Source organism: Schistocerca serialis, chromosome 9, assembly GCF_023864345.2.
Source record: "Schistocerca serialis cubense isolate TAMUIC-IGC-003099 chromosome 9, iqSchSeri2.2, whole genome shotgun sequence".
Taxonomy (NCBI): Eukaryota; Metazoa; Arthropoda; class Insecta; order Orthoptera; family Acrididae; genus Schistocerca; species Schistocerca serialis.
This window is the reverse complement of record NC_064646.1, coordinates 350,229,642-350,254,216: the sequence shown is the minus strand read 5'-3', so window position 1 is coordinate 350,254,216 and position 24,575 is coordinate 350,229,642. Positions and strand designations below refer to the sequence as shown.

The window sequence follows — 24,575 nt, the reverse complement described above, 5'->3', positions numbered from 1 at the left end:
TGACGAGTATCAGCCATTTTAATGCCCTGTGCGCACAAATACAAACACTAGACTGAGCAAACAGCTGTTTCGCGCCAGATTTGCGGCGATCTCCTGTCCACACGCTCCAACTTGTCTGCGCAGATGTGGTTTGAACCCACAGATTTGAGAGGTTTCGCTCAAACCTCCAACTCCAACTTCCAGGTTTGCACACACCTGAGGTTGGTGCAAATCTTCTGTCCACACGCAACGATCTGTCTGCGCAGATGTGATGTGCGCAGACAGATCGTTGCGTGTGGACGGGCCTTAAAGCAGTGATTTTCATACTGCTGTCAAACGTCGCCGGTGAAGACATGTGATAAGAACATCTTTGGTACAGAGTGTTTTGTAAATACAGCTATGTTGGCAAAATATTGCTTGTAAAGAACGCGTGGCGCTTGTGTACAGCACCAGCTGGCAAGACTATTTATCCAGAATGAACGAAACACTAATGTTAATCTTACTTGCGCTGCTGATGTTAGTTGGTAGTTACATCGCGGGGTCAATACCATTGATAATGCCGATGTCTGAAGTAAGGCAAAAATTTGGCAGTGAGATAAGCCTTGCTGTCAGTTTTTGTTATATGCCTGTCAACAAATGTATTTTTCCAGGAAAAACTACAGATTGTTTCCGTACTCGGCGCAGGTTTGCTTGTTGGAACTGCGTTAGCCGTCATCATTCCGGAAGGAGTAAGATCTCTCGACTCTGCGGCCACCATTCACAGTAAGATAACCAGGTTTAAACCCTTTACTGTGGTATTTGAGTCTTTTTCACGTAAGTTACATGCATGTTCTACTGTATCGAAGAGGTTTAAGAAGTGTCTACATTATCAAAGAGTTTTGCTTTGTAATTTCAGCCGCTCAAACCAGCAAAGATAGTTCAGGTATACACGTCGAACATGCAGTAAATCCTACCGATATTCACTCACTAATTGCGGTTTCACTTGTTCTGGGATTCGTGTTCATGCTGTTAGTGGATCAGTGCTCTTCATCCAGGAGTAGAGGTAATGTGTATAACGAAAACATTGTCTACCTCATTGTTTTGTGACTCTGTCGAGCTTAATGTTTCGTTCTGTAATTCCATAGATCTTGAGAGTGGACTAAAATCTGCAGAGAAAAACATCACAGCAACGCTAGGACTCGTGGTACATGCAGCAGGTATGGGTTATTTATTTTCTTTCTAGCAATTTATTTGCAAGTACATTATTAGATCTACAATGAATGACCGGTCTGCATTATGTTCGTTGTTGATTTGCCTTTCCATTTCGTTGTTAGAGATTAAGAACCATACAGTTTTTACAAATACTGCCTGATACGTTATATGTCAATAAACGCAATTTGATTGGAATAGTGCTACTGTCGCACTAACTTATTAAATAACAGGGCCCTTTTATTAGTAGTTAGCTCATAGTAATATATCAGCATGTATTGGTTGTAGTAGACAGAATACAGACGCTTTGTGAACCACTATACCCTCTGCCATGCACCTTACGCGTGCTTTGCAGAGTATAGATGTAGACAAGGTTACTGTTCACTGCTATAAAAAGAATGTTTATCAGTCATTCTAGTACAGACTGTGTTGAAGAATTCATTGTTAGCCTACACTTTGATAATTTGTGTTTGTGTATAAATAGTGGCTAGCGACTACTTGTATTGTCATCTTTTTTAATTGTAAACTTGTTTCTTCTGTACAGCTGATGGTATTGCACTTGGTGCTGCTGCAACAACTGCACATGCTGATGTTGAAATGATAGTATTTTTGGCAATAATGTTACACAAGGTAAGGAAAAAGAGGTCCATGTAACTTAGTAACATTAACATTTGGGAATGAAAAAATTAAAACATAACACTGACTGAAATAAAATTTTATTAATGTGTTCTCACTTTCTGTATTAGACGTTGTGATAACAGAGGATCACTTGTTTGTGATATGTTAATTTCTTGTGGCTGTATGGATTTCATACAAATTGCTGCGTGTAAGGTGCATATTTAAATGGCATGATTGGAAGTTTACTGTAAATTTTCAGGTTCTACATCTACATAGATATTCCGCAAGCCACTGTACGGTGCATGGTGGGGGGCACCATGTACCACTACTAGTCATTCCCTCCCCTGTTCCAGTCGCAAATAGAGTGAGGGAAAAACGACTGTCTGAATGCCTCTGTATGAACCCCAATTTCTCGTATCTTATCTCACGGTCCTTACAACCAACGTATGTTGGCAGCAGTAGAAGCGTTCGACATTCAGCTTCATATGCCAGTTCTCTAAATTTTTTTGATAGTGTTCCTTGAAAAGAAAATCACCATTCCTCCAGGGATTCTCATTTGAGTTTCTGAAGTTCTCCATAACACTTATTTGTTGTTTGAACCTACTGGTATCAAATCTAGCAGCCTGCCTCTCAATTGTGTTGATGTACTTCAATCCAACATGGTAAGGATCCCAAACACTCAAGCAGTACTCAAGAATGGGTTGCACCAACACCCTATAAGTGGTCTCCTTTACATGTGAACCATACTTTCCTAAAATTCTCCCAGTAAACTGAAGTTGACCATTCACCCTCCTTACCACAGTTCTCACATGTTCGTTTCACCTTCTATTGCTTTACAATGTTATGCCCAGATTTTTAAATGACTTCACTGTGTCAAGCAGGCCCTACTAGTACTAAATCCAAACATTACAGGTTTGTTCTTTCTAACCATCCACATGAAATGTAATATACATAATTAACTGCAGCTAACATGTTGATATTGTTCAGTGAAACTGATATATATTTTTTAGGATTCATACCTCAGTCAGTAAAAATGAAATGGTTATAAGGATCCCTTTGTTGTCCATCTGTCTTGTCAGTCTATGAAAACCCATTGTTCTCAGGAATGGGTAGAGGTATCAAGTTGAAATTTATCACATTCTAGAACCTACAGTTCCTTGAAACTGAAAAATTTGACCCAAAACACCCCAGGTACAGTCTCACAGACCACTGGCATTTATGTTACTCTGTTGCTAATGCATGGGATGGGGGTAGGAAATTACATAATTTACCTAGTTGTTGTTTCCTGAAGGTGCAGTGATTTCCTTTGTCAGTAGCCACTTTAGTGTGACACGAACCCATACTATTACTGCTTCTTTCATGCTTGCAGTCTCTGAGACCGCACCTGGGACTTTGCAGTTTGGATTCAATAACCAAGTATTCATCTGCTGTTCATGTTACACACCCTGACTTTGAGGGTACCATTTTAAAATGGTTTGAGGAGAGTTAAGGAAGTGATGGGGTCGACAGAAGCGTCCAATCCCACGCGTCAGCTTTGACCTGTGACGTAAGGGTGTTGTCGTGTGTGACGTCATGACGGCGCGGAGTTTGGTTTGTGAGTGTGGCGTGTTTGTAGTTGTTGTCGTGTTGTGGTTGGTTGTGCTCTCTGGTGGTATGTTCAGGGTTTTCGTTTGTGTGGTGTATTGGGCACAGTTTGCTTTTGCTCATTATCTAGAATTGTTTGAGTGTCGGCTGTGTTTGTAGTGGAATTCGTTTCAGTGAGTTAACGATTTTGTGTGAAGGTTAATTTAGTGTTGTTCGCTGTACGTCATGTGGTAATTTTAATAAAATTAATCGGTTGTTGTTTTTGTTCAGGAATGGATATGACGGATAAAATTAACAGTGCGCAGGTCAAGGGAAGTGTTCGATCTCAATGTGTGGCTGTGTATGTTGGTATTGGTATCAAGAGATGTTTTTGAGCTGTATAGGCCAAGGGAAGTGTTTGATCCTAATTTATGGGATCGGGAGCTGCTGTTGAGCTATATAGGTCATGGGAAGTGTCCGATTCCAGATGATACAGTGTTTAGTGGTATTTGGGGAGTTTTGTGATGTCGGTTTTTTCGTTGTTTTGTGTGGTTCTGTATGGGGGTGGGTGTCTAAATTTGTTTATATTTACTTTGCCCCCCACCCAAAAACACCCCATTTCCCGCACTTGTCCCGTTAGTGCCATTAGGCTTTTTGTGGAAAGTGTGTTTGTTTGTTTTTAGATGTTTTTTCGTCCTCATAATGTGTACGTAACGACTTTATATGTGTCATATTGGAATCGTGGTTTCTGGTCGTTTCCGCCATATTTGTGACATCATGGGTCAAAGCAGATGGGCGGGATCGGACACTTCCATATTTCCAAGTGATGCTGGATTAGATAGTGTCAACAACATTTAAAGTGAATGTAATTCAGAATAGGAACAGTGTGAAAGTGAAGACAAATTTGTTTTGTCACCTGTGGAATCTTCGAATGAAACAAGTGAGAATTGTAGAGAATGAATCTTTAGCTACAGGTTCTGCTAGAAATATATTTGATTGAAACAGATATTGCTGATTGTTGAAAACTCTTCCAATGATGGCCAATGACATTATTTTTCTGCATGTTGGACATAAGTGGGGTGAATGAGTTTGCCCTTCACAGTTCGTGCAAAGATGACACTCAAGTGGGCTGCTTTATTTTTTTGAAGAAGCTTGCAAACTCGTTGGTGACACAACAGATAGAGAGCGAGTCAACAACTATCACGCAGCCTGTGAGCTTCATGTATCAATTCACTGTGTTTGGTGTATGTAGCGACCCTTTTTTCTATCCCGACTTTCATATCTCGCATGAAAATAGGATTGTTAATTTATCTATACATTGACTGGTATTGAGGGGTTTTGTTTTATCCCGGCTAGTTCTTAAATTAACCCCAGTGAGTCACTACACGTATTGTCTTCCCAGTTTTGAAGGAAAAAACTATAAGTAAATTAATACTAGTGTTTTCAATAGATTCTCGTTCACTTGTTTCAGTTACTAGTCTGCAGTTTATTCTTGGTCAAAATCACGTAACCTAATTATTTATGAGCCTAAATCGAAGTAAAGTTCAAGACGAATAGTCAGTTTCAAATCAACACATTATTTTATTTAACAATAATTATTAATAAATCAGTTCATTCACACGATCGCATTCAAAGGGGTTCTTTGAATAAGTATCTAATCTGAAATCCCATCAATGTCGGAGATACTAAACAATGTTCTGTCACTTTCGATAAAAAGATTGTTCCTGTTTAATATCCATAAACTGTCCCGAACTATGATTACTAGTCGCGTGAAGTAAAGCTTTTCCACTATCACAATACAAAGTCCGAATCTGTCCAAAAATTGTTAATTCCGTAAAATATTTAAATCTTCACACAAAGTGACGTTAAAGTCAGAGAGATTATTGTTCACCTCCCCGTTCCTCTAATCTCAAATTAATGCTTCCCAAAAAACAATCTCGTGATTTATTCTTGCGCCCTGGTTTAATAAAGCTCCTATTGTTGCTTCCTAAAGCTGTACGTCCTAATTGACATCGAACAGCCTAGAGGATAGAGACTGGAGTATAATAATTGCATTGTATGTGTATTTACACTTTAGTAAACGCTATCTTTGGTGTTCAAGACCTACGTCCTGTTACTATAATATTGATTTTCTAATATATAAGAATAACTAATAATTTAACCATTTCTATCGTTTTCCCCCCTCCCATGCTTCCAAAATTTATGATTAAAATTCTTTTCTTTTTCTATTATTTTTCTACTATAGATTTCCCTCTATTTGTCTCTTATTTCTATTTCATAATTACTACTTGTGAAGGGGCTTGGGACATTTTCTGAATTTATATTTTGAGGGCATGGGAGCTATTTTGGTTTATTAACACTGAGAGGCGTTGTAGGTGTTACATGTAGCAGAACCATGAGCATAAGTCATTGTGGAATGATTGGAAAAACACAAAACATGCTCCACCTGTTACACAAAAAAGAAGAGAAAGATGTCTTATATTTTTCATTTTTGCAAGAAGCCAATCTAGCTTAATTTCTCTACAAAAATTTCCAACAGGTGCTAAGAAAACCTCTGAGAAGAAAACTAAAAAGCTGAAAATTAATCGTGTTTGAGTTTTCACAGCATTAACATTATCATGCAATATTATGTTCATTTTGTGCAGTTTTTTGTTTAAATGTTTATTTTTATTTTATTTTTTATTTATTTTATTTAATTTTTTTTATTTTTTGTAAAAATAAACTTAAAAATTTGAATTTTTTTGTGTAGTGTTAATGTAACCTTTTACACAAACTGAACTGTTTTGCTGAAACTGCCGAATGCAATTTTTATGGCTACTTTAACATGGTATTCTGTCAGACCGCACCTAGACAGTGTGTGACTTTAAAAAAAATGACAGGAAGCTAAAGGTTAACCATCTAACTCGGTGTAATCAAAAGTTATAGCTATTAATGTCCCCCCTTCTAACAGCCGTGTACCGCAAGTCTCTAGAGGAACGGAAGGTTCCAAATGATTGGAAAAGAGCACAGGTAGTCCCAGTCTTCAAGAAGGGTCGTCGAGCAGATGCGCAAAACTATAGACCTATATCTCTGACGTCGGTCTGTTGTAGAATTTTAGAACATGTTTTTTGCTCGAGTATCATGTCGTTTTTGGACAGCTGTGTGGCTGGATTGAAGAGTTTTAGCAAACAGAACACACCATGTTGTTATCAATGGAGAGATGTCTACAGACATTAAAGTAACCTCTGGCGTACCACAGGGGAGTGTTATGGGACCATTGCTTTTCACAATATATATAAATGACCTAGTAGATAGTGTCAGAAGTTCCATGCGGCTTTTCGCGGATGATGCTGTAGTATACAGAGAAGTTGCAGCATTAGAAAACTGTAGCGAAATGCAGGAAGATCTGCAGCGGATAGGCACTTGGTGCAGGGAGTGGCAACTGACCCTTAACATAGACAAATGTAATGTATTGCGAATACATAGAAAGAAGGATCCTTTATTGTATGATTATGTGATAGCAGAACAAACACTGGTAGCAGTTACTTCTGTAAAATATCTGGGAGTATGCATGCGGAATGATTTGAAGTGAAATGATCATATAAAATTAATTGTTGGTAAGGCGGGTACCAGGTTGAGATTCATTGGGAGAGTCCTTAAAAAATGTAGTCCATCAACAAAGGAGGTGGCTTACAAAACACTTGTTCGACCTATACTTGAGTATTGCTCGTCAGTGTGGGATCCGTACCAGATCGGGTTGACGGAGGAGATAGAGAAGATCCAAAGAAGAGCGGCGCGTTTCGTCACAGGGTTATTTGGTAACCGTGATAGCGTTACGGAGATGTTTAGCAAACTCAAGTGGCAGACTCTGCAAGAGAGGCGCTCTGCATCGCGGTGTAGCTTGCTGTCCAGGTTTCGAGAGGGTGCGTTTCTGGATGAGGTATCGAATATATTGCTTCCCCCTACTTATACCTCCGGAGGAGATCACGAATGTAAAATTAGAGAGATTCAAGCACGCATGGAGGCTTTGAGACAGTCGTTCTTCCCACGAACCATACGCGACTGGAACAGAAAAAAGAGGTAATGACAGTGGCACGTAAAGTGCCCTCCGCCACACACCGTTGGGTGGCTTGCGGAGTATAGATGTAGAATGTGGATGTAGATATTTTGATACTTCAAAACTCACTTGTCAGAAGATGTAGGGTATTTCCCATTGATCTAGAATCATGAAATTTGGCAAGAAGGGAGGTTTTTCTGCAAAAGAAAAGGAAGAAATCCAAAAACTGTTAATATCTAATTAATCACGTGAAAAATATTATTTTGCCATTATACACTTTCATTGCATTCGTAATCTGCCAAAAGTCTCGGGCACCTTGATCTGTTTTTTCTGTAATAGATATAGTTATTCAGAAGGAAAGAGTGTGTATACAGTTTACAAATATTTGTACTAGTTGGTTGAGTTACGATGAAATTAAGTCCCCTGCCACTGTGAAAACGATGCCTCAGTTATCTAGCAGTGTGAAAACGTCCCCTCAGCCATCTAGCAGTGGTACGTGTATGGGTCTGACTACTGCACTGACAGTAATTGATCCAAGTTTGCACATCCATTGTTTGAGATGAGATTCCGATATCCCATTAAATATCCATTGGAGTGTACCACATAACAATTCGACATTTGCATGACAACAAAAGCCCTTTGGCTGGCTGTACTAGTTTCTTCTTTGGAGACTTCCATTGAATCGTACCAGTAATCGCAACAGGCTGAGGGCAGATGAAGTGAACGCATCTCCGATTGCCAGTTAGCATAGCATGTTAATATAACTCCAAAATTAATAAATTAAATGAAAAATTGCACTTGATAGTGTTAAAGTACATAAAAAGTTTATAATTTTGGAATTCCCAGGATTGACATCTTGTCAGTATTGAGACTGATAACACAAAAATTGTCAATATACTAAATTCCCGAAATGAATGACCTATATGTATATGAAGCTAATTATATTTGTTTGGAACCTCCAGTGTGCGAATCCTATAATCTTACTACACTTATCGGGACTGTTTAAATTATACATTATAAAATTTATATTAAAAAATATAAATTTATATAAACATTTTGATGGTAGGAAAAGGAAGAGAAGGAAAAAGTGTAGGTGAATATGGACTAGGGGAAAGGAATGAAAGAGGAAACCACATGGTAGAATTTTTCACAGAGCGTAATTCAACCATTGCTAACACTTGGTTTAAGCATCATGAAAGAAGATTGTATACATGGAAGAGACCTGGAGACATCATAATGTTTCAGATTGATTATGTGGTTATAAGACACAGATTTAGGAACAAGATTTTAAGTTGTAAGACATTTCCATGGGGAAATGTGGACTCTTCACCACAATGTTGAAGGTTGTTAGATGAAATCATCTGGGTGTACAGTGGCTTACTGATGTACAGTAATTTTCAGTGGTTGAGCCGCAGCAATGTAGTTCAAAGATTTGTGGATTGTTTGAATAAAATCAGGCTGTTTTTACAAAATGAGCAATATTCACAGTTAATAGGTGTTACATGGCTAACAAAATTGACATTTCAACATTTCAGTGAGATGAACATAAAGCTTCAGGGCACAAACAAAACAGTTATTGTTACAGTAGATCTTATTTGCCCTTTTATGGTTAACCTGCAAGTTTTTAATATCAATATTGTTTTAAAAAATGACAAGTATTTGCCAAATTTGAAAAAAGTTACCAGTAATTCGGATTTACATGGGAAGTTAGGCCAAGAAAAAGTCACTGAGGAATTTTCTTCGCCAATATGTTCTTCTGTTGAAGAATTTTTCATTGAGATTTTCTCAGTTCAAAGAGCTGTCGGAAACACTAAAATTTATTGTATATCCAGATGTGACTTCAGTGGATAAACCGAATTGTCTAAATTTGATTGGTTGGAAACTGAATAAATTGAAATGCGGCCAATTGTTTTGCATTCTAGTTTAGTATGGGCTCAAAACTATGTTGAAACAAATCCCTCTCTTATTCACCAATGCACCCAAACTGTCTCTCGTTCTCTCGCTATCTGCGTAAATACTAACGTACTTCTATCTTCAGCATCTTGTCCTGATCCTTTTTTCTCCTCTTTCTGAGCCATCATGCACCCACCCCTCCGTATAGCAAACCCTCTTTCTGAGCCATCATGCACCCACCCCTCTGTATAGCAAACCCTATGTTTTTTAATTTGTTGGTAGTGGCAGGAAAATTCACCAGGTGCTCATTATAACCCAAAAAAAATATAAAACCACTTGTAACACTCCCAGCCTCCAAACTAGGTAGACCATATTCAGAGGGTGCCACAGAAAGACAATGGTAGTGTCTAAAACGTGAACTCTGAGGATTACTCGGTTAATTAACAACTGAAGCACTGCAAAACAACTTATTGTTTTTATTATTTGCCTTTTGTCACACAATTCCACAACATGTGCCACTGAGTGCAACATAACTTGTCTACAAATATTCACAGAGAGCATGCTAGAGAGGGGGATACAAACATTAAAAGCAAATGTGTATTGGATCAAGATAACTGTCCTTGAAAGTTCAAAAGGAGAACCCAAATAGAAGAGACATTGCCATGCAGAAACAGTTGCTACCCGTATTGTCGTTGTAATGGTTTTCAGTCTGAAGACTGGTTTGATACCTCTCCATGTGCTACTCCATGTTGTGCTAGCCTCTTTGCCTCAGAATAATTACTGCAACCTACATCCTTTCGAATCTGTTTAATGTATTTATCTCTTGGTCTCTCTCTACAACTTTTGCGCCTCACACTTCCCTCCAAAACTAAGTTGGTGATTCCTTGACACCTCAGAACATGGCCTTTTTAACTGATCCCTATTTTAATTCAAGTTATGGCACAAAATTCTTTTCTATCCAGTTCTTTTCATTGCCTCCTCATTGGTTACATGATCTTCCCATCTAATCTTCAGCATTCCTTCTGTAGCACTACATTTGAAAAGCTTGTATTCTATTTGTGTCTGAACTGTTATTTGTCCACATTTCATTTCCATACAAGGGTACACTACAGACAAAAACTCGCAGAAAAGACTTCCTAATACTTAAACCTGTATTTGATGTTAACAAATTTCTCTACTTCAGAAAAATATTTCTTGCCATTGCCAGTCTACATTTTATACCCTCTTTATTTTGGCCATCCAGCTATAGTACTACCCAAATAGCAGAATCCACCGGCTACTTTCAGTGTCTCATTTCTTAATGTAATTCCTTCAGCATCGCCTGATTTAATTCAACTATTTTCTGTTACCCTTATTTGCTTTTGTTGATGTTTATCTTATATTCTCCTTTCAAGACACAGGCCATTCCATTCGACTGTTCTTCCAGCTCCTTTGCTGCCTCTGGTAGAAGTACAATGTCATCGACAAACATCCAACTTTTTATTTCTTCTTCCTAAACTTTAATTCCTACTACATATTTTTCTTTGGCTTCCTGTACTGCTTGCTTATAGTACAGACTGAATAACAACAAGCATAGGCTACAACGTTTCCTCACTCCCATCTCAACCACTGCTTAAGTTAAATGCCCCTCAATCATTATAACTGCCATCAGGTTTCTGTGAAAGTAGTATATAATCTTTTGCTTCCTATATTTTACTCCTACTATCTCAGATTTTCAAAGAGTGTTTCTAGTCAACATTGTCAAAAGCTTCTCCAAATCTACAAAAGGTGTAAACATAGGCTTGCTGCCTTTCCCAAAACTATCTTCGAAGATAAGTATTGCCTTGCGTGTTCCTTAATTTTTCAGAACCAAACTTATTTTCCCTATGATTGGCTTCTGTCAGTTTCCCCATTCTTCTGTAAATAATTTGTGTTAGTATTTTGCAACCATGTCTTATTACACTGATAGTTCTGTAATAGTCACACCTGTCAGCACCTACTTTCTTTGGAATTGCAATTATTATGTTCGTCTCGAAGTGTGAAGGCATTTCGCCTGTCACATGCACCTTGCATACCAAGTGGAATAGTTTTGTTGTGGCTGTCTCTCCCAAGGATATCAGTAGTTCTGAGGAAATGTCATCTACTCTGGGAGCCCTATTTTAACTTAGGTCTTTCAGTGATCTGTCAAATTCTTCGTGCAGCATCGTATCTCATATTTCGTTTTCATCTATGTCCTCTTTTTGCAGTATTGTCTTCAAGTTCATTTCCCCTCTAAACATTCTATTCTATATATTTTTCTTCCCTTCTATATATATTTGCACTCTATATGTATTTATTCCACCTTTTGGCTTTGCCATCTTTGTTTAGCACTGGCCTTCCATCTGAGCTCTTGATTTTCATACGGCTGTATTTTGACACAGCTACAATTACTTTCTACATTGTTGATGCAAATGAATGTGATCCCCTGATCTATATTACAATTATGATGATGTCTTACACATTGCAAAATTTCAGCTGGAACACTAGTCCTACTTATCAGTGAGGTCCTGGGGAAGCTTTCTCATTAGGAACTATTGGTAAAAAACACCCATGTCACTTCATTTACACTTCTCACTAGTTGTTCCCTTTCATATTCTAATGGCACTTGTTATGTCATCTTCCATCTAGTAAATGAGGTTTTACACCTGGTCTGGAACAGCTGAAGTGCAGCTACTGCTGTGGGTTTCATCATGACCAGAAATAAGAAATGTCACTCTGAAAATCCTTCTCAGCGTTCGCATAGTGGTATTCTGCCACCCACACAACCCTCATTGCAACTGCATATCATCTTGTGTCACTCCTCCTTCCAACCGTTGGCACATGTGTTACATTTGTGTGAAAAACACGGGTGAAGCACCTGTCCCATATGTCCAGCAAGAATGTCCTCTCCCAGTCCTATCTCAGGCACACCGTACCACATCTGAAACGAGCTTAGGCATGTACTACTTCTGCTGCAACTTTTGCACAGCTTTTTGTATAATCATGTAGATGAAAGATCACTGTTCTGTTAACTTTTGCCAAGAGTAAGTGTGAACATGCTTCTGCACTCAACATGGTTGGTTTCAATGGCTGCTTCACAAATATTGTCATCTGGACCCCCCCACCCCCACCCCCCCACCCACCCCCCCCCCCAAAAAAAAAGAAAAAATATCAGCTTCTTTGAATGGCATGTGGGTTAGCAGTCCCTTTTAACACATTCTTCATCCTCCACATTCCCACTGATGTCTGCTGTTTCCACTAGTTTTGATCCTTTACTGATTTTTCCTGTTTCAATACCTTTCCCTCATCCATCTCTTCCCCAGTAACTTTACAACACTTCACAACTTTGTTCTGATCCCCCTCACTTTAAGTTTATTCGTGGATCTCTGAATCTTCCTCCTTGTTGTTCTCCCAACAGTCTCCCATGCTTTTTCCCACCCCGTTCTCTCTTTCTCAGTTCCAACCCTAACTTCTTTTTTAATGTCAACTCCTATTTCACCATGTGCAACACACTACTGCCTCTGCTTCTCCCGAACACTCTCTAATGCCCTATTCATGTCCTCTTCCCTTGTTGCTTGTCCCTCTTACACCTGTTGCTGCCACCCCTCTCGATTATATCATCTGCTGTACAAGAGACCACCCCTCGCCTCAATTGGGTCATATCACCAGCATGATGTGTCGCATATTTATAATCTGAACTGCTGCTATTCCTTCTATATGTGGCTGTCAGTGGTGCAGTGCCTCCAATATGTGATGGGAAGTTATATTTACTCATTCCATTGTATTCTGTTCTGGATTTTCTTGTATGATATTATTATTCTTGTTGTTTTTGTTATTTCTAACAGGTAAATGGTCCTCAATGCATTTGCTTCATTTAATCACAATCAGGAATTCAGCATTTTGTTGAAAATTTCATCTGCAACAAACTACCAATATGTTTGAACTTATGAAACATTGCCTAACATCTTGCAGTTAAATTTCCTTGATTGCTGTAACAAATCACAATCTTGGGAAGTTAATGCTCATTGTTACCATAATATAAAGGACATCTGTGTCCTGAAACACAGACACTCTTATAATTTCAGTGACTATATGTATCGTAAGGTAATAAATATCATGCACCATAGGAAACAATGCAGCTTGGAGGTCCCTTTAGAACCAGGCACACTGCACAAAGCAACTGACCATCATCTTGGTATCTGGTGTCAGCTGAAGTTGCTGTAATGTGTTCCATTGTTGGCTTGCACTATGTAATATTAGTCCAACCATGAAGTAAAGGAAATGCTGAGTCCCAGACAGGCACAAAAAAAACACTGCTGTACATACATGTATGGAAAGTTCTTGTTGAAAATTATGAATTACAGTAGAGCGTCGATTATCCGAATGTCGGTCAACCAAATGACCACTTAACCGAACTGTGTACTCGCTCGCACCTGTTACTCTCCCACCCTACCGTCCATCATCCCCCTCACTTCCAAACCAAGTTTCCCACAGTAGTCGGCGCACTGGGCCACCGCTGGCAGAACATTGCTTCTAATGGGGCCTTCACAAGGCGCTGCTGACCGGCCAAGCCGCCAGTCGCTGTGTTTCAACAATCAGCACACTTCTGTCAGCTTGGCATTGGCAGTAGAAGTAGCGGCAGTATCAAAGCTGTTCACAGCAACAGCTGCGCCAGCTTAGAGTTGAGGCGTGCCGCTCCGTGCAGTTTGAAGGATTGCACGCCCCCAAGAAGAGCTGCTCATGGTGCAGCCACCTTCTGTTCTCTGTTACGACCACTTGTGTGCTGCTGCATGAAGAAGTGAACTGGACGATACAAAATACTTAAACGGAAACGTGTTGTCCTTTCTATGAGGAACAAGTGCGAGATTATTAAAAGGTTAGAAGAAGGTGAATCTGCAACCACTTCATCCAATGAGTACAAGGTGGGGAAGCCGACAATTACGGATATAAAAAAAACAAAAGATGAGCATAGCAAATTTTATAGCTATGCTTGATTCTACTGATGGGTCAACAAGCCGTAAAACTATGAAGCTCGCCACTAACACAGATCTAGATGATGCTGTTTACAAGTGGTTTACACCAAAGAGATCGGAAGGAGAACCTATCTCAGGTCCCATTCTGTGTGAGAAGGCAATGCAGTTCAACGAAAAACTTGGAGGGCCTTCGAACTTTAAAGCAAGCACATGGCATTCGTGAGCTTACAATACAGGGAGAAAAACTGTCGGCTGATTCTTTCAAAGTCAAACTGAGGGACATATTAAGGGAAGAAGATTATGCTCTCGAAAATGTTTACAACGCTGATGAAACTGGACTTAACTTGAAAGCTTTACCGAGAAAAACTCTTGTTTCACATCATGAATTAGCAGCACCTGGTCCTAAAACAAGCAAGGACCGTATTACAGTTTTGGCTTGTTCTAATGCTACTGGAAGTCACCGACTGCCTATGTTCGTCATTGGTAAAAGTAAAGAACCGCGTTGTTTCAAGCACGTTAATATGTCAGCCTTGTCTGTTGTGTACACCTCACAAAAGAGTGCCTGGATGGATAGTACGATTTTTATGAAGTGGTTTCTGGACATTTTCGTACCCTCTGTAAAAGCTCATCAGCTAAAGAATGGGAAGAAGGAGAAAACACTACTTTTCCTTGACAATGCACCAACTCATCCATCATGTGATATTTTAAACGAAAAAGACGAGTTCATAAAGGTAATATTTCTTCCACCTAACGTAACCTCCTTATTACAGCCATGGATCAAGGCATTATTGAGACTTTCAAACGATATTACAGGAAAGAATTGTTGCGTAAGTTATTGTTAGAAAGAGAAGAGGATGGAGAAGAAAGTCTCTTAAGAAATCATAAGAATATTGACTTGAAAGACGTGTCCTACATGATCAGCGCAGCATGGAATAGTGTAAAGGAAGAGAATTTGAAGAAAGCCTGGAATAAAATTTTGGACACAGAAGAAAATTCACAAGGTATGATTGAAAATGACGAACAGAATGATATGTCCGAAATTCTCGGTATGCTAAAAGATATAGATTGCCACGAATGTGATGAAGACGACGTTCATGAATGGATGAATATCGATGATGCAGATCCAGGACACCAAATCATGCAGGACAGGGAGATTGTAAACGTCGTCACTGATAAAGATGACGCCGCCAGCATCTCATCAATCAATGCTCCAGAAAGTGAAGATGAAAGTATACCAACAGATTCTGAGGCGTTCACTTGTTTAGATACTGCCTTGTGATGGTTTGAAGCCCAAGATGAAAGTGACCAGTTTCAGACATCTGTAATGAAAAAAGTACGTGACTTAGCTGCTTGTAAGCTTGTAGGCTTGCTTAGACAGACCAAAATAAAATATTTTGTTAACGTTAATTTTGTATACTGTGTGTATTGTTCATGCAAAATGCGTATGTAATATGTATATATTTTTCTTTAATAAACTGTGCCACATACTATATATTCCTACTGAAGTTGCCTTTGTATGTTACTTTGTAATACTAAAACAGATGCCTGTTTCTATGAATAAATTTACTGTACAGTACTTCTTTTTGGCAAATAAACATGTACAGTTCGATTATCCGAGCAAACCAGTTTTCCGAACACCCATGTCCCCCAATTACTTCGGATAATCGACGCTCTACTGTATTTTTAAATGAAGGAGACTACTCACTGAAAGACAGAAGTGCTGTGTCCACACAGACAAAAGGTATGGAATGCATTTTCTTTTTCTAGCAGTAGGAAAAACATGTGTGCGCGCGCGCGCTCACACACACACACACACACACACACACACACACACACACACACACAGATGCCTGGCGCCCTACATTGTGTTCAGTAGACTGGCAGCTCTTTACTGGTCCACAGTAAGTGTACTGAGCTGAGGTGGGGATGCAGGGTGGGGTTGTGTGAGGTGAGGGATGGAGAGAGGCGGGAGGCAGGGAGGGGATTGGGGGGGAAGCGTCGCAGCTTGTGGGGTGGGGAGGTATCTGTGAGCTCACTAGGGGTGCAGGTAGAAGGGGCTGATGTGAGGACACAAACTGAATGTGGGTACTGGATCAGGGGATGATGTACACACACACACACACACACACACACACACACACACCATCTCGGTCGGGTGGAGGGTGGGTGGGCAGTGTGTTACCTTAGGTTTAGGCCAGGAAGGTTATGAGGACGATAGATGTGCTGTAAGGATAGCTCCCAACTGTGCATCTCAAAAAAGCTGGTGGTGATGGGGGGTGGATCCAGATGGCATCTGGATCCTCCCCACTACCACCACCTTTTCTGAGCTGCACAGATCGGAGCTATCCTTCATTCCTGTAACATTCCTGGCCTAAACCTAAGGTAACTCACCCCCCCCCCCCCCCCCTCATCGCCAGATAGTTTTTCATGCCGTAGTCAATGAAATCGCGTGCCTAACTGTATGCCACTTGCCCCCTCTACCTGCACACCTAGCTAGCCCACAGGCAGTTCCCTACTCTCCCATGAGATGTTAGGCGTTTCTTCCCAACCACTTCCCCACCTCCCCCTTTCTCCCCACCCCACCCCACACCCCACCTAATCCAAGTACATTCACCATGGGCTGGTAAAGATCTGCCAGTTGACTGAGCACAATGTAGGGACTCAGGGGTGTGTGTGTGTGTGTGTGTGTGTGTGTGTGTGTGTGTGTGTGTGTTTTCCTACTGCTAGAAAAAGAAAGTGCATTCCAAAAGCTAGTCAAGTGGCGTACCTTTCGTTTGTGTGCCTATTGATGACACAGTGCTTCCACCTTTTGGTGAGTCATCTCCTTTATTTCTAAATAATTCGTAGACCGCAAAACATTTAAGTTTTTGGTCTAAAAGCCTTCTTCTTAAGTAGGAAACACACAGACATGCATGCAAGCACAAATCAAGCACACATGACTAGTTTCTGGCCACTGGCCGGACTGTGAACAACTACACCTGATGGGAGAAGCAATCCATGGGTGTCGGTGGCAAGGAGAGGGTTGGGGCAGGGAGGGGGGGGGGGGAGCAGGGTAGAGGGGGGAAAGGTGTGGTGCTGCTTGTGGGAGCATGCAGGGATGTGGTGGAATTAGGGCAGGGCTGCTAGGTGGAGTCAGGAGGGTTTTGGGGGGTGGGGGTGGAAAAGGAGAGAGAGAGGAGGAGAAAGAGACTAGTAGGTGTGTTGGTGGAACAGAAGGCTGTGTAGTTTTGGAATGTGAGCAGGGAAGGGGAGAGGTGGGCGAAAGTCAGGGACAAATAAAGGTTGAGGCCGGGGGGGGGGGGGGGAGGGGGGGTGTTCACGGGAATGTACCCACTTATGCACTTCAGAAAAGCTGGTGGTGGTAGGAAGGATTCAGATGGTGCAGGCTGAGAAGTAGTCATGGAAGTCAAGCACATTGTTTTGGGTAGCATGTTCAGCAACTGGTTGGTCCAGTTGTTTCTTGGCCACAGTTTATCGGTGGCCATTCGTGCAGACACAGTTTGTTGGTTGTCATGCCCACATAGAATGCAGTACATTGATTGCACCTTGGTTTGTGGATTACATGATTGCTTTGATTGATGGGATAGGAGATGCATTGACTGGACTGGAGCAAGTGGTGGTGGGGAGATACATAGGACAGGTCTTGCAGAGATGTCTACTGCAGACCTATGAGTCATGAGGCAACAGGTTGGGAGCAGGGGTGGAGTAGGTATGGACAAGAAGGTTCTGTGGTGTGTGGAATACCAGCAGAGAATGTGATTTAGTTGCTCCAGACCTGAGTGGTACTAAGTCTCGAGGGAGTGCTGCTCTGTGTTGGATGGTGGGGATATGGGAGATGGTAGGTGACTGGAGAGACAAGGCATGGAAAATCTATATCTGTGTGAGGTTGGGAGGGTAATTTCAATCTGTGAAGACCTCAGTGAGAGCCTAGGTATATTTAGAGAGGGACTGCTCGTTGCTACAGATGCGACTAATGTGGATGGCTAGGCTGTATTGAAGGAACTTCATGGTATCGAATGGATGGGAGGAAGTGGAGGTATTGCTAGTGGCTGGTAGATTTGATATGGGCAGAGGTACTGGTAAACATAAAGGAAGATGGCTTGCAGGCTTGAGGAAGACCAGGTGAAGCTAATTTGGGAAAAAGAGTTGAGGTTCTGGAAAAATGTGCATAGGGTGTCCACACCATCAGACAAGATCACAAAGTCAATGAATCTGAAGCAGGTCGTGGTTCCACCCTGGATTTTCCATTGTTTGATTCAACAGTGAGATTATTTTTCATTGGTAATCTGTTGTGCCAGTGTTATTGTTTGTCGTATAGCTGAAGATTGGATGACAGTGAAGAGTATTGAAGTGGCTGTTGGTGGTTATAGAAGTGGGCAGCCACATGAAACAGCAGTGAAATGTTACAGAAGATTGACGAAATCAGTGTTTCATCATATTCATATGCTGAACAACTTTCCACAGTTTGCTTTGAATAATTTGTGCATCCCGACTAAACAATTAGGGCTCATGGTTCTGTATTTGTTGGGTTCCAAAATTCTCAGCCTAGAAGAGATTTTTATGCATAGGGAGTATGTCCTCTCTTGAGAGATTTGATAAATGATTTATATGAATCGTGATTATCTAGAGAAGTAATACAAAGTTGTAGTTTCCAGACTTTTTAAATAAATTTACTTAAATTATTCCAGTGTTGTATTCATACACATTATATTAATTATGCATTAAGCTGAATGAATTAGGAGTAAAATGTGATGTGAAAGTTTCCCAAAAAATTGCTGATGTTTGTGACTGGTGGTTTCAACTGTGGACATATTAGCATTGCTGATATTGAAAAGTAGTAGTCTTTGATAATACTGTTTACTGACATCAGTAAATTTACCTCACCTAATAACTTGCAGAACCAGCTTTACTTAACAAAACATAAGATGATTGTGAATGATCAAATAATTTACAAACTTTTTCATATTTTTACTGTTTTGTAACCAGATTTTGTGTTAAATAACTTCTGTGTTAATTTGAATTAATCATGAGAAACTGTTTGTTGTTTTCAGGCACCAGCAGCATTTGGTCTCGTTACTTTCCTCATGCATGAAGGCTTGGAAAGGAATAGAATTCGGAAGCATCTCATTGTTTTCTCTTTGTCAGCACCAGTCCTAGCAATGGTTACTTATTTTGGAATTGGCCAGGTATTCAATTTTTTCTTCAATTTATAATTTGAAATTAATCTCAGGGTGTATACGTAACTCTTTCATTGGTCACTGGGTTTATAAATATTGTATGATGATAATTATAGAAAATATCTCTTACATTTAACACAGGTTAATTTCGTCAGATTCAAGAGGGCATTGATAGAGATAGTATTTGTTTTGTTGCATTGTAAAAATTAAATTTTGGATATTATGTGGTACTGCTGTTCAGAATTTTAACACCAAGTTTCTAGAAGGTACATGTATCAAGGCCAACAGAAGAAGGAAAGAGAAAAAAAAAATTTTTTTTGTGTACAGTTTGAGGAATAGCTCCCAGCCCCCCCCCCCCCCCTCCTCTCTCTCTCTCTCTCTCTCTCTCTCTCTCTCTCTCTCTATCACACACACACACACACACACACACAGAGGAGAGAGAGAGAGAGAGAGAGAGAGAGAGAGAGAGAGAGAGAGAGAGAGAGGGGGGGGGGGGAGGGGGGAGACTTTTAAAGAAACAACCATGAGTTTTTATAATAATGCACTCCTGTAAGCAAAAAATTATTTTTCCGAGTACAGTGAGAATGTAGAAGGTAAGAAAGCATCAAAGGAAGAGAAGAGCAAAAGTTGGGAGTAAAAGACAGTGGTTGTGTACACATTGCTACTAGGTGATCCTCTGGAATCACTGATGTTAATAATGATCAAAAATATCAGTGAATAGAGTTCACAGTTGATAAAGAACAGTGACATTTCCATGTCTTTCTTCTTTATCTCTCATTGCATTGGTGTAGCCGTGAGAGGTTACGGGCAAGGAGACTACTGGCAAGTGATTAGTGCAGCGCCAAGTGCACAATAGTTGTTCATTACTTTTTTCTGAGTGATTAATTAATTGTAAAATTTCTGCTGTGTTGAAGCTATGATCAGTTCTGAATTGTGGTGGTGTTAGTCCACACTTTATAGAATGACGAAGTGCAGACTTTTCAGCTGTATAGGGATATTCCATGTATCTTGTTGTACTCTTTTTGAAGTGGAATTAGGTTTAAATTTTAAGGATATTTCAGTTCTGTTCAAGATTACTGTTTCATGTCTGATTTGAGCTTTATATGAACTGTGTGCTGTTGTCCTTAAACTGTGTTGTCATGATATAGTCACCACCATCTCCATCACCTCTTTGTAGTCTGCTTCCCAAAATGCAAACTTTAGTGACAAACTCTAGTACACAGGTTGTGGGTGATGTGTATGGGCATGTTGAGGAGGATAAAAAATTAGAAATGATATATATTTTCATATCATAAAAGTTCTGCCATCATTTTTTCTTGGGTGGTGTGTATGAGCACATTGCAGAGGATAAAAAAATTAGAAATGATATATAATATTTTCTTAACATAGAAATTCAGCCATCCTTTTTTTTGTTGAGGTATTGACACTTAATGCTCTCACTTTCATAATCTATTTGTAATTTAGTACTTTGAATATTCATGAGTTGTTTTACAGGGGATCTGCTCTATTTCCTGCCCATTTTTATTTTTCCTGGCTGTCAGAATTTATTGCATGGTTTTTTTTCCCTCTTATAATGAACTAAACACACAACTCTCCTATCCACTTCAACTACTTTTTGAGACCGGTCACTAGTGTGCTGAATATTTTAAAAAGCCAGCCAGAACTTTGTCCCGACTTCATTACACAGTAATTATTGCCCAGTCTCTTACCAATTAATTCCCCGAGTCCTTTGTTTCTTCCTTCCAGCATCTGGATGTACTCTCTCTCCATTGTAATTGTTGTAATGAGGGAGTTTATAAATATCCAGATCAAACTATAAATCGACACTTATGCATCTGGTAGTATGCTCTATTTGTTCTGTTTTAGCGTACAATAAGTATGGTAAGTATATCCTTGTATCCTAAACCATATAAGTGTGTAATATTATGTTCTGATTTTGTTGCCTATACTTCCTGAAGATATCTATCATGCTTAAGTAGCAAATTGGCCCACCACTTAAATAAAAGCTACATATGTCCAAGCACCTAGCTCCTACTTCCTCTGGAGCTAGAAGTACAGCTCTTGCACTGTAACCATTGATTCATCCGTGGATAAGCATTTCATTTGTCTACACTATTATTTAATGTAGCTCAGTGTTTTATTTTCTCTGTTGCTGTCAGAAAATTAACTTGGACCACACATTGTCTTATGTCATTTGGAAATTGTTTGCAGGAAGGGAAAGAAACACTGTCATCTGTAAATGCAACGGGTTTGGCAATGTTGTTCAGTGCAGGCACTTTCCTCTATGTGGCAACAGTTCATGTCCTGCCTGAACTGATGGTGAGGAGTAGAGCGGCTGAGGGAGGTGTAGTAGAACAACATAAAGGTCTCAGGACAATGGAACTGTTGGCACTGGTGGTTGGAGCTCTCCTGCCACTCTTTCTCACTCTCAGTCATCATCATTAATTACTCTGGATAAATTTCTACAAGTCATTTCAGATGGCCTGCCAGCAGCAGGAGAAGAACAGAGTGTGTGATTTGTCACTCGATGTTGTTAGGCACTGCCTTGGTAGCTGGTGCCGAAGTGAACGTTTTCATTGTCACGTTAAAATAAATTACACCACCTAATGACGGTTGCTGTTGTGCCTGTGGTGGGGCACAACATGAACTTTTTATGTACCTGCATAAGTGTGAATTTGGACTGTATGCCATACAGTTGAAAAGTGGGTACGGGGCCTAAGCAAGAAGATGATGAATTGAAATGAATGTTTGCAAAATAAGTAATTTTATTTATGATTATTCCCTTTTCTTGTGTACAGCAAAGCACAGTTAATAAGCAAAAAAGTCTTTTTAAATATGTGCCTCAAACTAAAGAGATAACACTGTTGTAGACTAAAAGCTGCATGTTATTGAGCCAGCAGATGAAGTTTTCTGTTTGTAATGATCTTCGTTACTCAAAATGTTATTTAAAGATTGAGACAAAACTGGTGTTTAAGTTTATGGGTATTTTGTTAGTTTGATTCATAGTTGGGATTTCATTAGAAAATTTCAGGTTCTGGGAAAATGTGATTAAACCTAGTGCAAACAGTGATTCCAGCTGAAGTAAAAAAAAAAAATCGTTCTGTTTAATATTTTATGATTGTTGCTAAATCCAGTTGGTTGTCAGTGACTTTCTTTCAGTTTTTTTTCCCAGAATTTTGTCAGCATTAATGTACATTTTTATGTGGGGAATACCTTCATTGTTGCATGTGCAATTACACCTGTATCATTGGAAGTCTGGCAACAGTCCTGGCACATTGCTGAGTCTTAGTGTGCGAAACATTCCTGTTAAAGCTTTTGGTTGCTTTTCACTCTATTGTTCCTGGGTGATGTATCTTGTTTCATTTTTACAATCAGCCAATGTGTATATTTTGTGAACATACTCACCTTTGAGATGAAGTTCTCGTGTGTGTGTGTGTTTTTTATACTATATGCAGTTAAATGTATTCTTTGTGCTTGGCCACTTTATTTTAAAGGTGAACTGTGTTCTGCTTTTTTGGCAATTGGTTTTTATAGCCCTGGTCTCCCATTACTGTGATAATTATGTAATTTTGTGATTCATTTGATATATTTACAATTTTAGTTTTCATATTATTGTGGTTACTATATTTTTGAAAATCGCCAATATCTTTTTTCCAATTTGTCATACTTGGCACAACCACCATCTGCCTTCCAACGTTATGTTGTAATGAGCAGCAAGTGTACGTAGTATTGTGAAAATACTGTGTCTGTACGTGGCTGTAAGATAAATTCTTACTGCATTTGTTTCTCTCAAAAAATGATTTTTAATTTGTTTTCTCTTAATGGAAAACTGATTAGCTTTGGATACATTCTGTCTTTATCAAGGCCAAATACATATGACTGAATTAAAACACATCAGCAGTCATGAAGTTCTGTTTATGTTATAATTTTTTTATACCAGGTATGCAGTATTGTAAGACAAAATATCGCAAATTTCTGAAGATTATTTAATGATGAACAAACAACATAGTTTTTTTATTTTGTAATGAAATCAGCTTGTGAAGTAGTATTTTTGTGTGTTTTGCAGGGACATTAAGTTTATTACAATAATCTACATGTCTTAAATTTGAGTAAGAGGTGGCACATCTCGTGTGACCCTGGTACTATCCGTGCAAATACTGTTCAACATTGGTTGTCATTTTGTGAAAAGTATTGAGTGCACATGCAGTGTGACATGCGCACAAATCAGCACAGCTATCCTTAAAACATACCACAGTTTATAGGAATGGTTGTCGGTTTGTAAGACACAGGGTGAGCAGTAGTGAACTGTCCTGTATTTTTTTCATTTCAACTGGTGTGTATGTATGTGTGTGTGTGTAAAATATGTCATTCTGTTATTGTATACTTTGAGTTTTAAGCGGAATGATACAAAAATCTGCAATCACTATTTTGAAAGGGGGCTATACTGATGTATATAAGGGTGCCAGCTCTGAACTTTGCTTATATTGTGTTTTTGTGTCAGTCCTTTGTCACAGTTGTGTACTGAAAAAAATGTATGTTAGAGCAATTTTAAATGGTTTTTAAATACATCTGTGTTCCACTGTGAGTATTTGACAGGTTACCGTGTGTTTATATTCTTTCTTTAAAACTTTGTTAGTTGTTATAATTTGGCATATCAATAATTTAATTTATTGATTATTTTTCTGTTGTACTGTCATGAATATAAAATGGTGAAAATTCCTTCATTGCTTGATATGGTGTAACATATTTCATTCTCTTAGAAATATCTCTTGCTTAATGTTACTCAATTATTTAGGGATATTTCTGAATGTTGTTGGTCCTTTTTTACCATAATTAATGGTAATTAGGTACTAAAGATGTCAAAAATACAACAGTAGGGGTAACTGCTGTACTAAACAATGTTTCAGTATCTGACTTTCAGTATTGTTCAGCTGAGTGTGTTTTCATGCTTCAAGACAGAAAAGAGAATTACATAAAGTTATTAGTTTGGTGTGTTAGTCGTCACTGAATCTGATGAGTAAGTGTGTTAGATTACCTTCTGCAGCTGTTCCCATATGGTATTTATGGAATCCTTTCAGTTTCTTTGCTGACATACGTTGAAATTTATTACATATTACATTTTGTTATTTATTTACACATTATGCAGAATTT

The 24,575-nt window shown here is 39.2% G+C and overlaps 1 protein-coding gene across 2 annotated transcripts; it reads left to right on the top strand.

The window, feature by feature from the left end:
• Positions 1 to 337: 337 nt before the first annotated feature.
• Positions 338 to 24,560, top strand: LOC126418707 (zinc transporter ZIP9). 2 transcript variants are annotated; one of them, XM_050085605.1, is made up of 7 exons: positions 338 to 550; positions 630 to 792; positions 875 to 1,021; positions 1,104 to 1,175; positions 1,712 to 1,797; positions 19,299 to 19,433; positions 21,636 to 24,560. In XM_050085605.1, exons 1-7 carry the CDS (start codon positions 455 to 457, stop codon positions 21,867 to 21,869), a joined length of 933 nt encoding a protein of 310 aa, XP_049941562.1. In that variant the 5' UTR covers positions 338 to 454; the 3' UTR covers positions 21,870 to 24,560. The 2 variants fall into 2 exon arrangements, with proteins under 2 accessions (XP_049941562.1, XP_049941563.1); XM_050085606.1 differs by having other exon boundaries at positions 340 to 550; positions 630 to 741.
• The last annotated feature ends 15 nt before the right edge of the window (positions 24,561 to 24,575 follow it).

What these genes read in the sequence shown, in the direction of transcription:
- LOC126418707 (XM_050085605.1), top strand. Translation starts at nt 455, where the DNA reads ATGAACGAAACACTAATGTTAATCTTACTTGCGCTGCTGATGTTAGTT. An exon ending in CTCTTCATCCAGGAGTAGAG is followed by an intron (nt 1,022 to 1,103) that starts GTAATGTGTATA and finishes GTAATTCCATAG; the next exon opens with ATCTTGAGAGTGGACTAAAA. An exon ending in TGGCAATAATGTTACACAAG is followed by an intron (nt 1,798 to 19,298) that starts GTAAGGAAAAAG and finishes TGTTGTTTTCAG; the next exon opens with GCACCAGCAGCATTTGGTCT.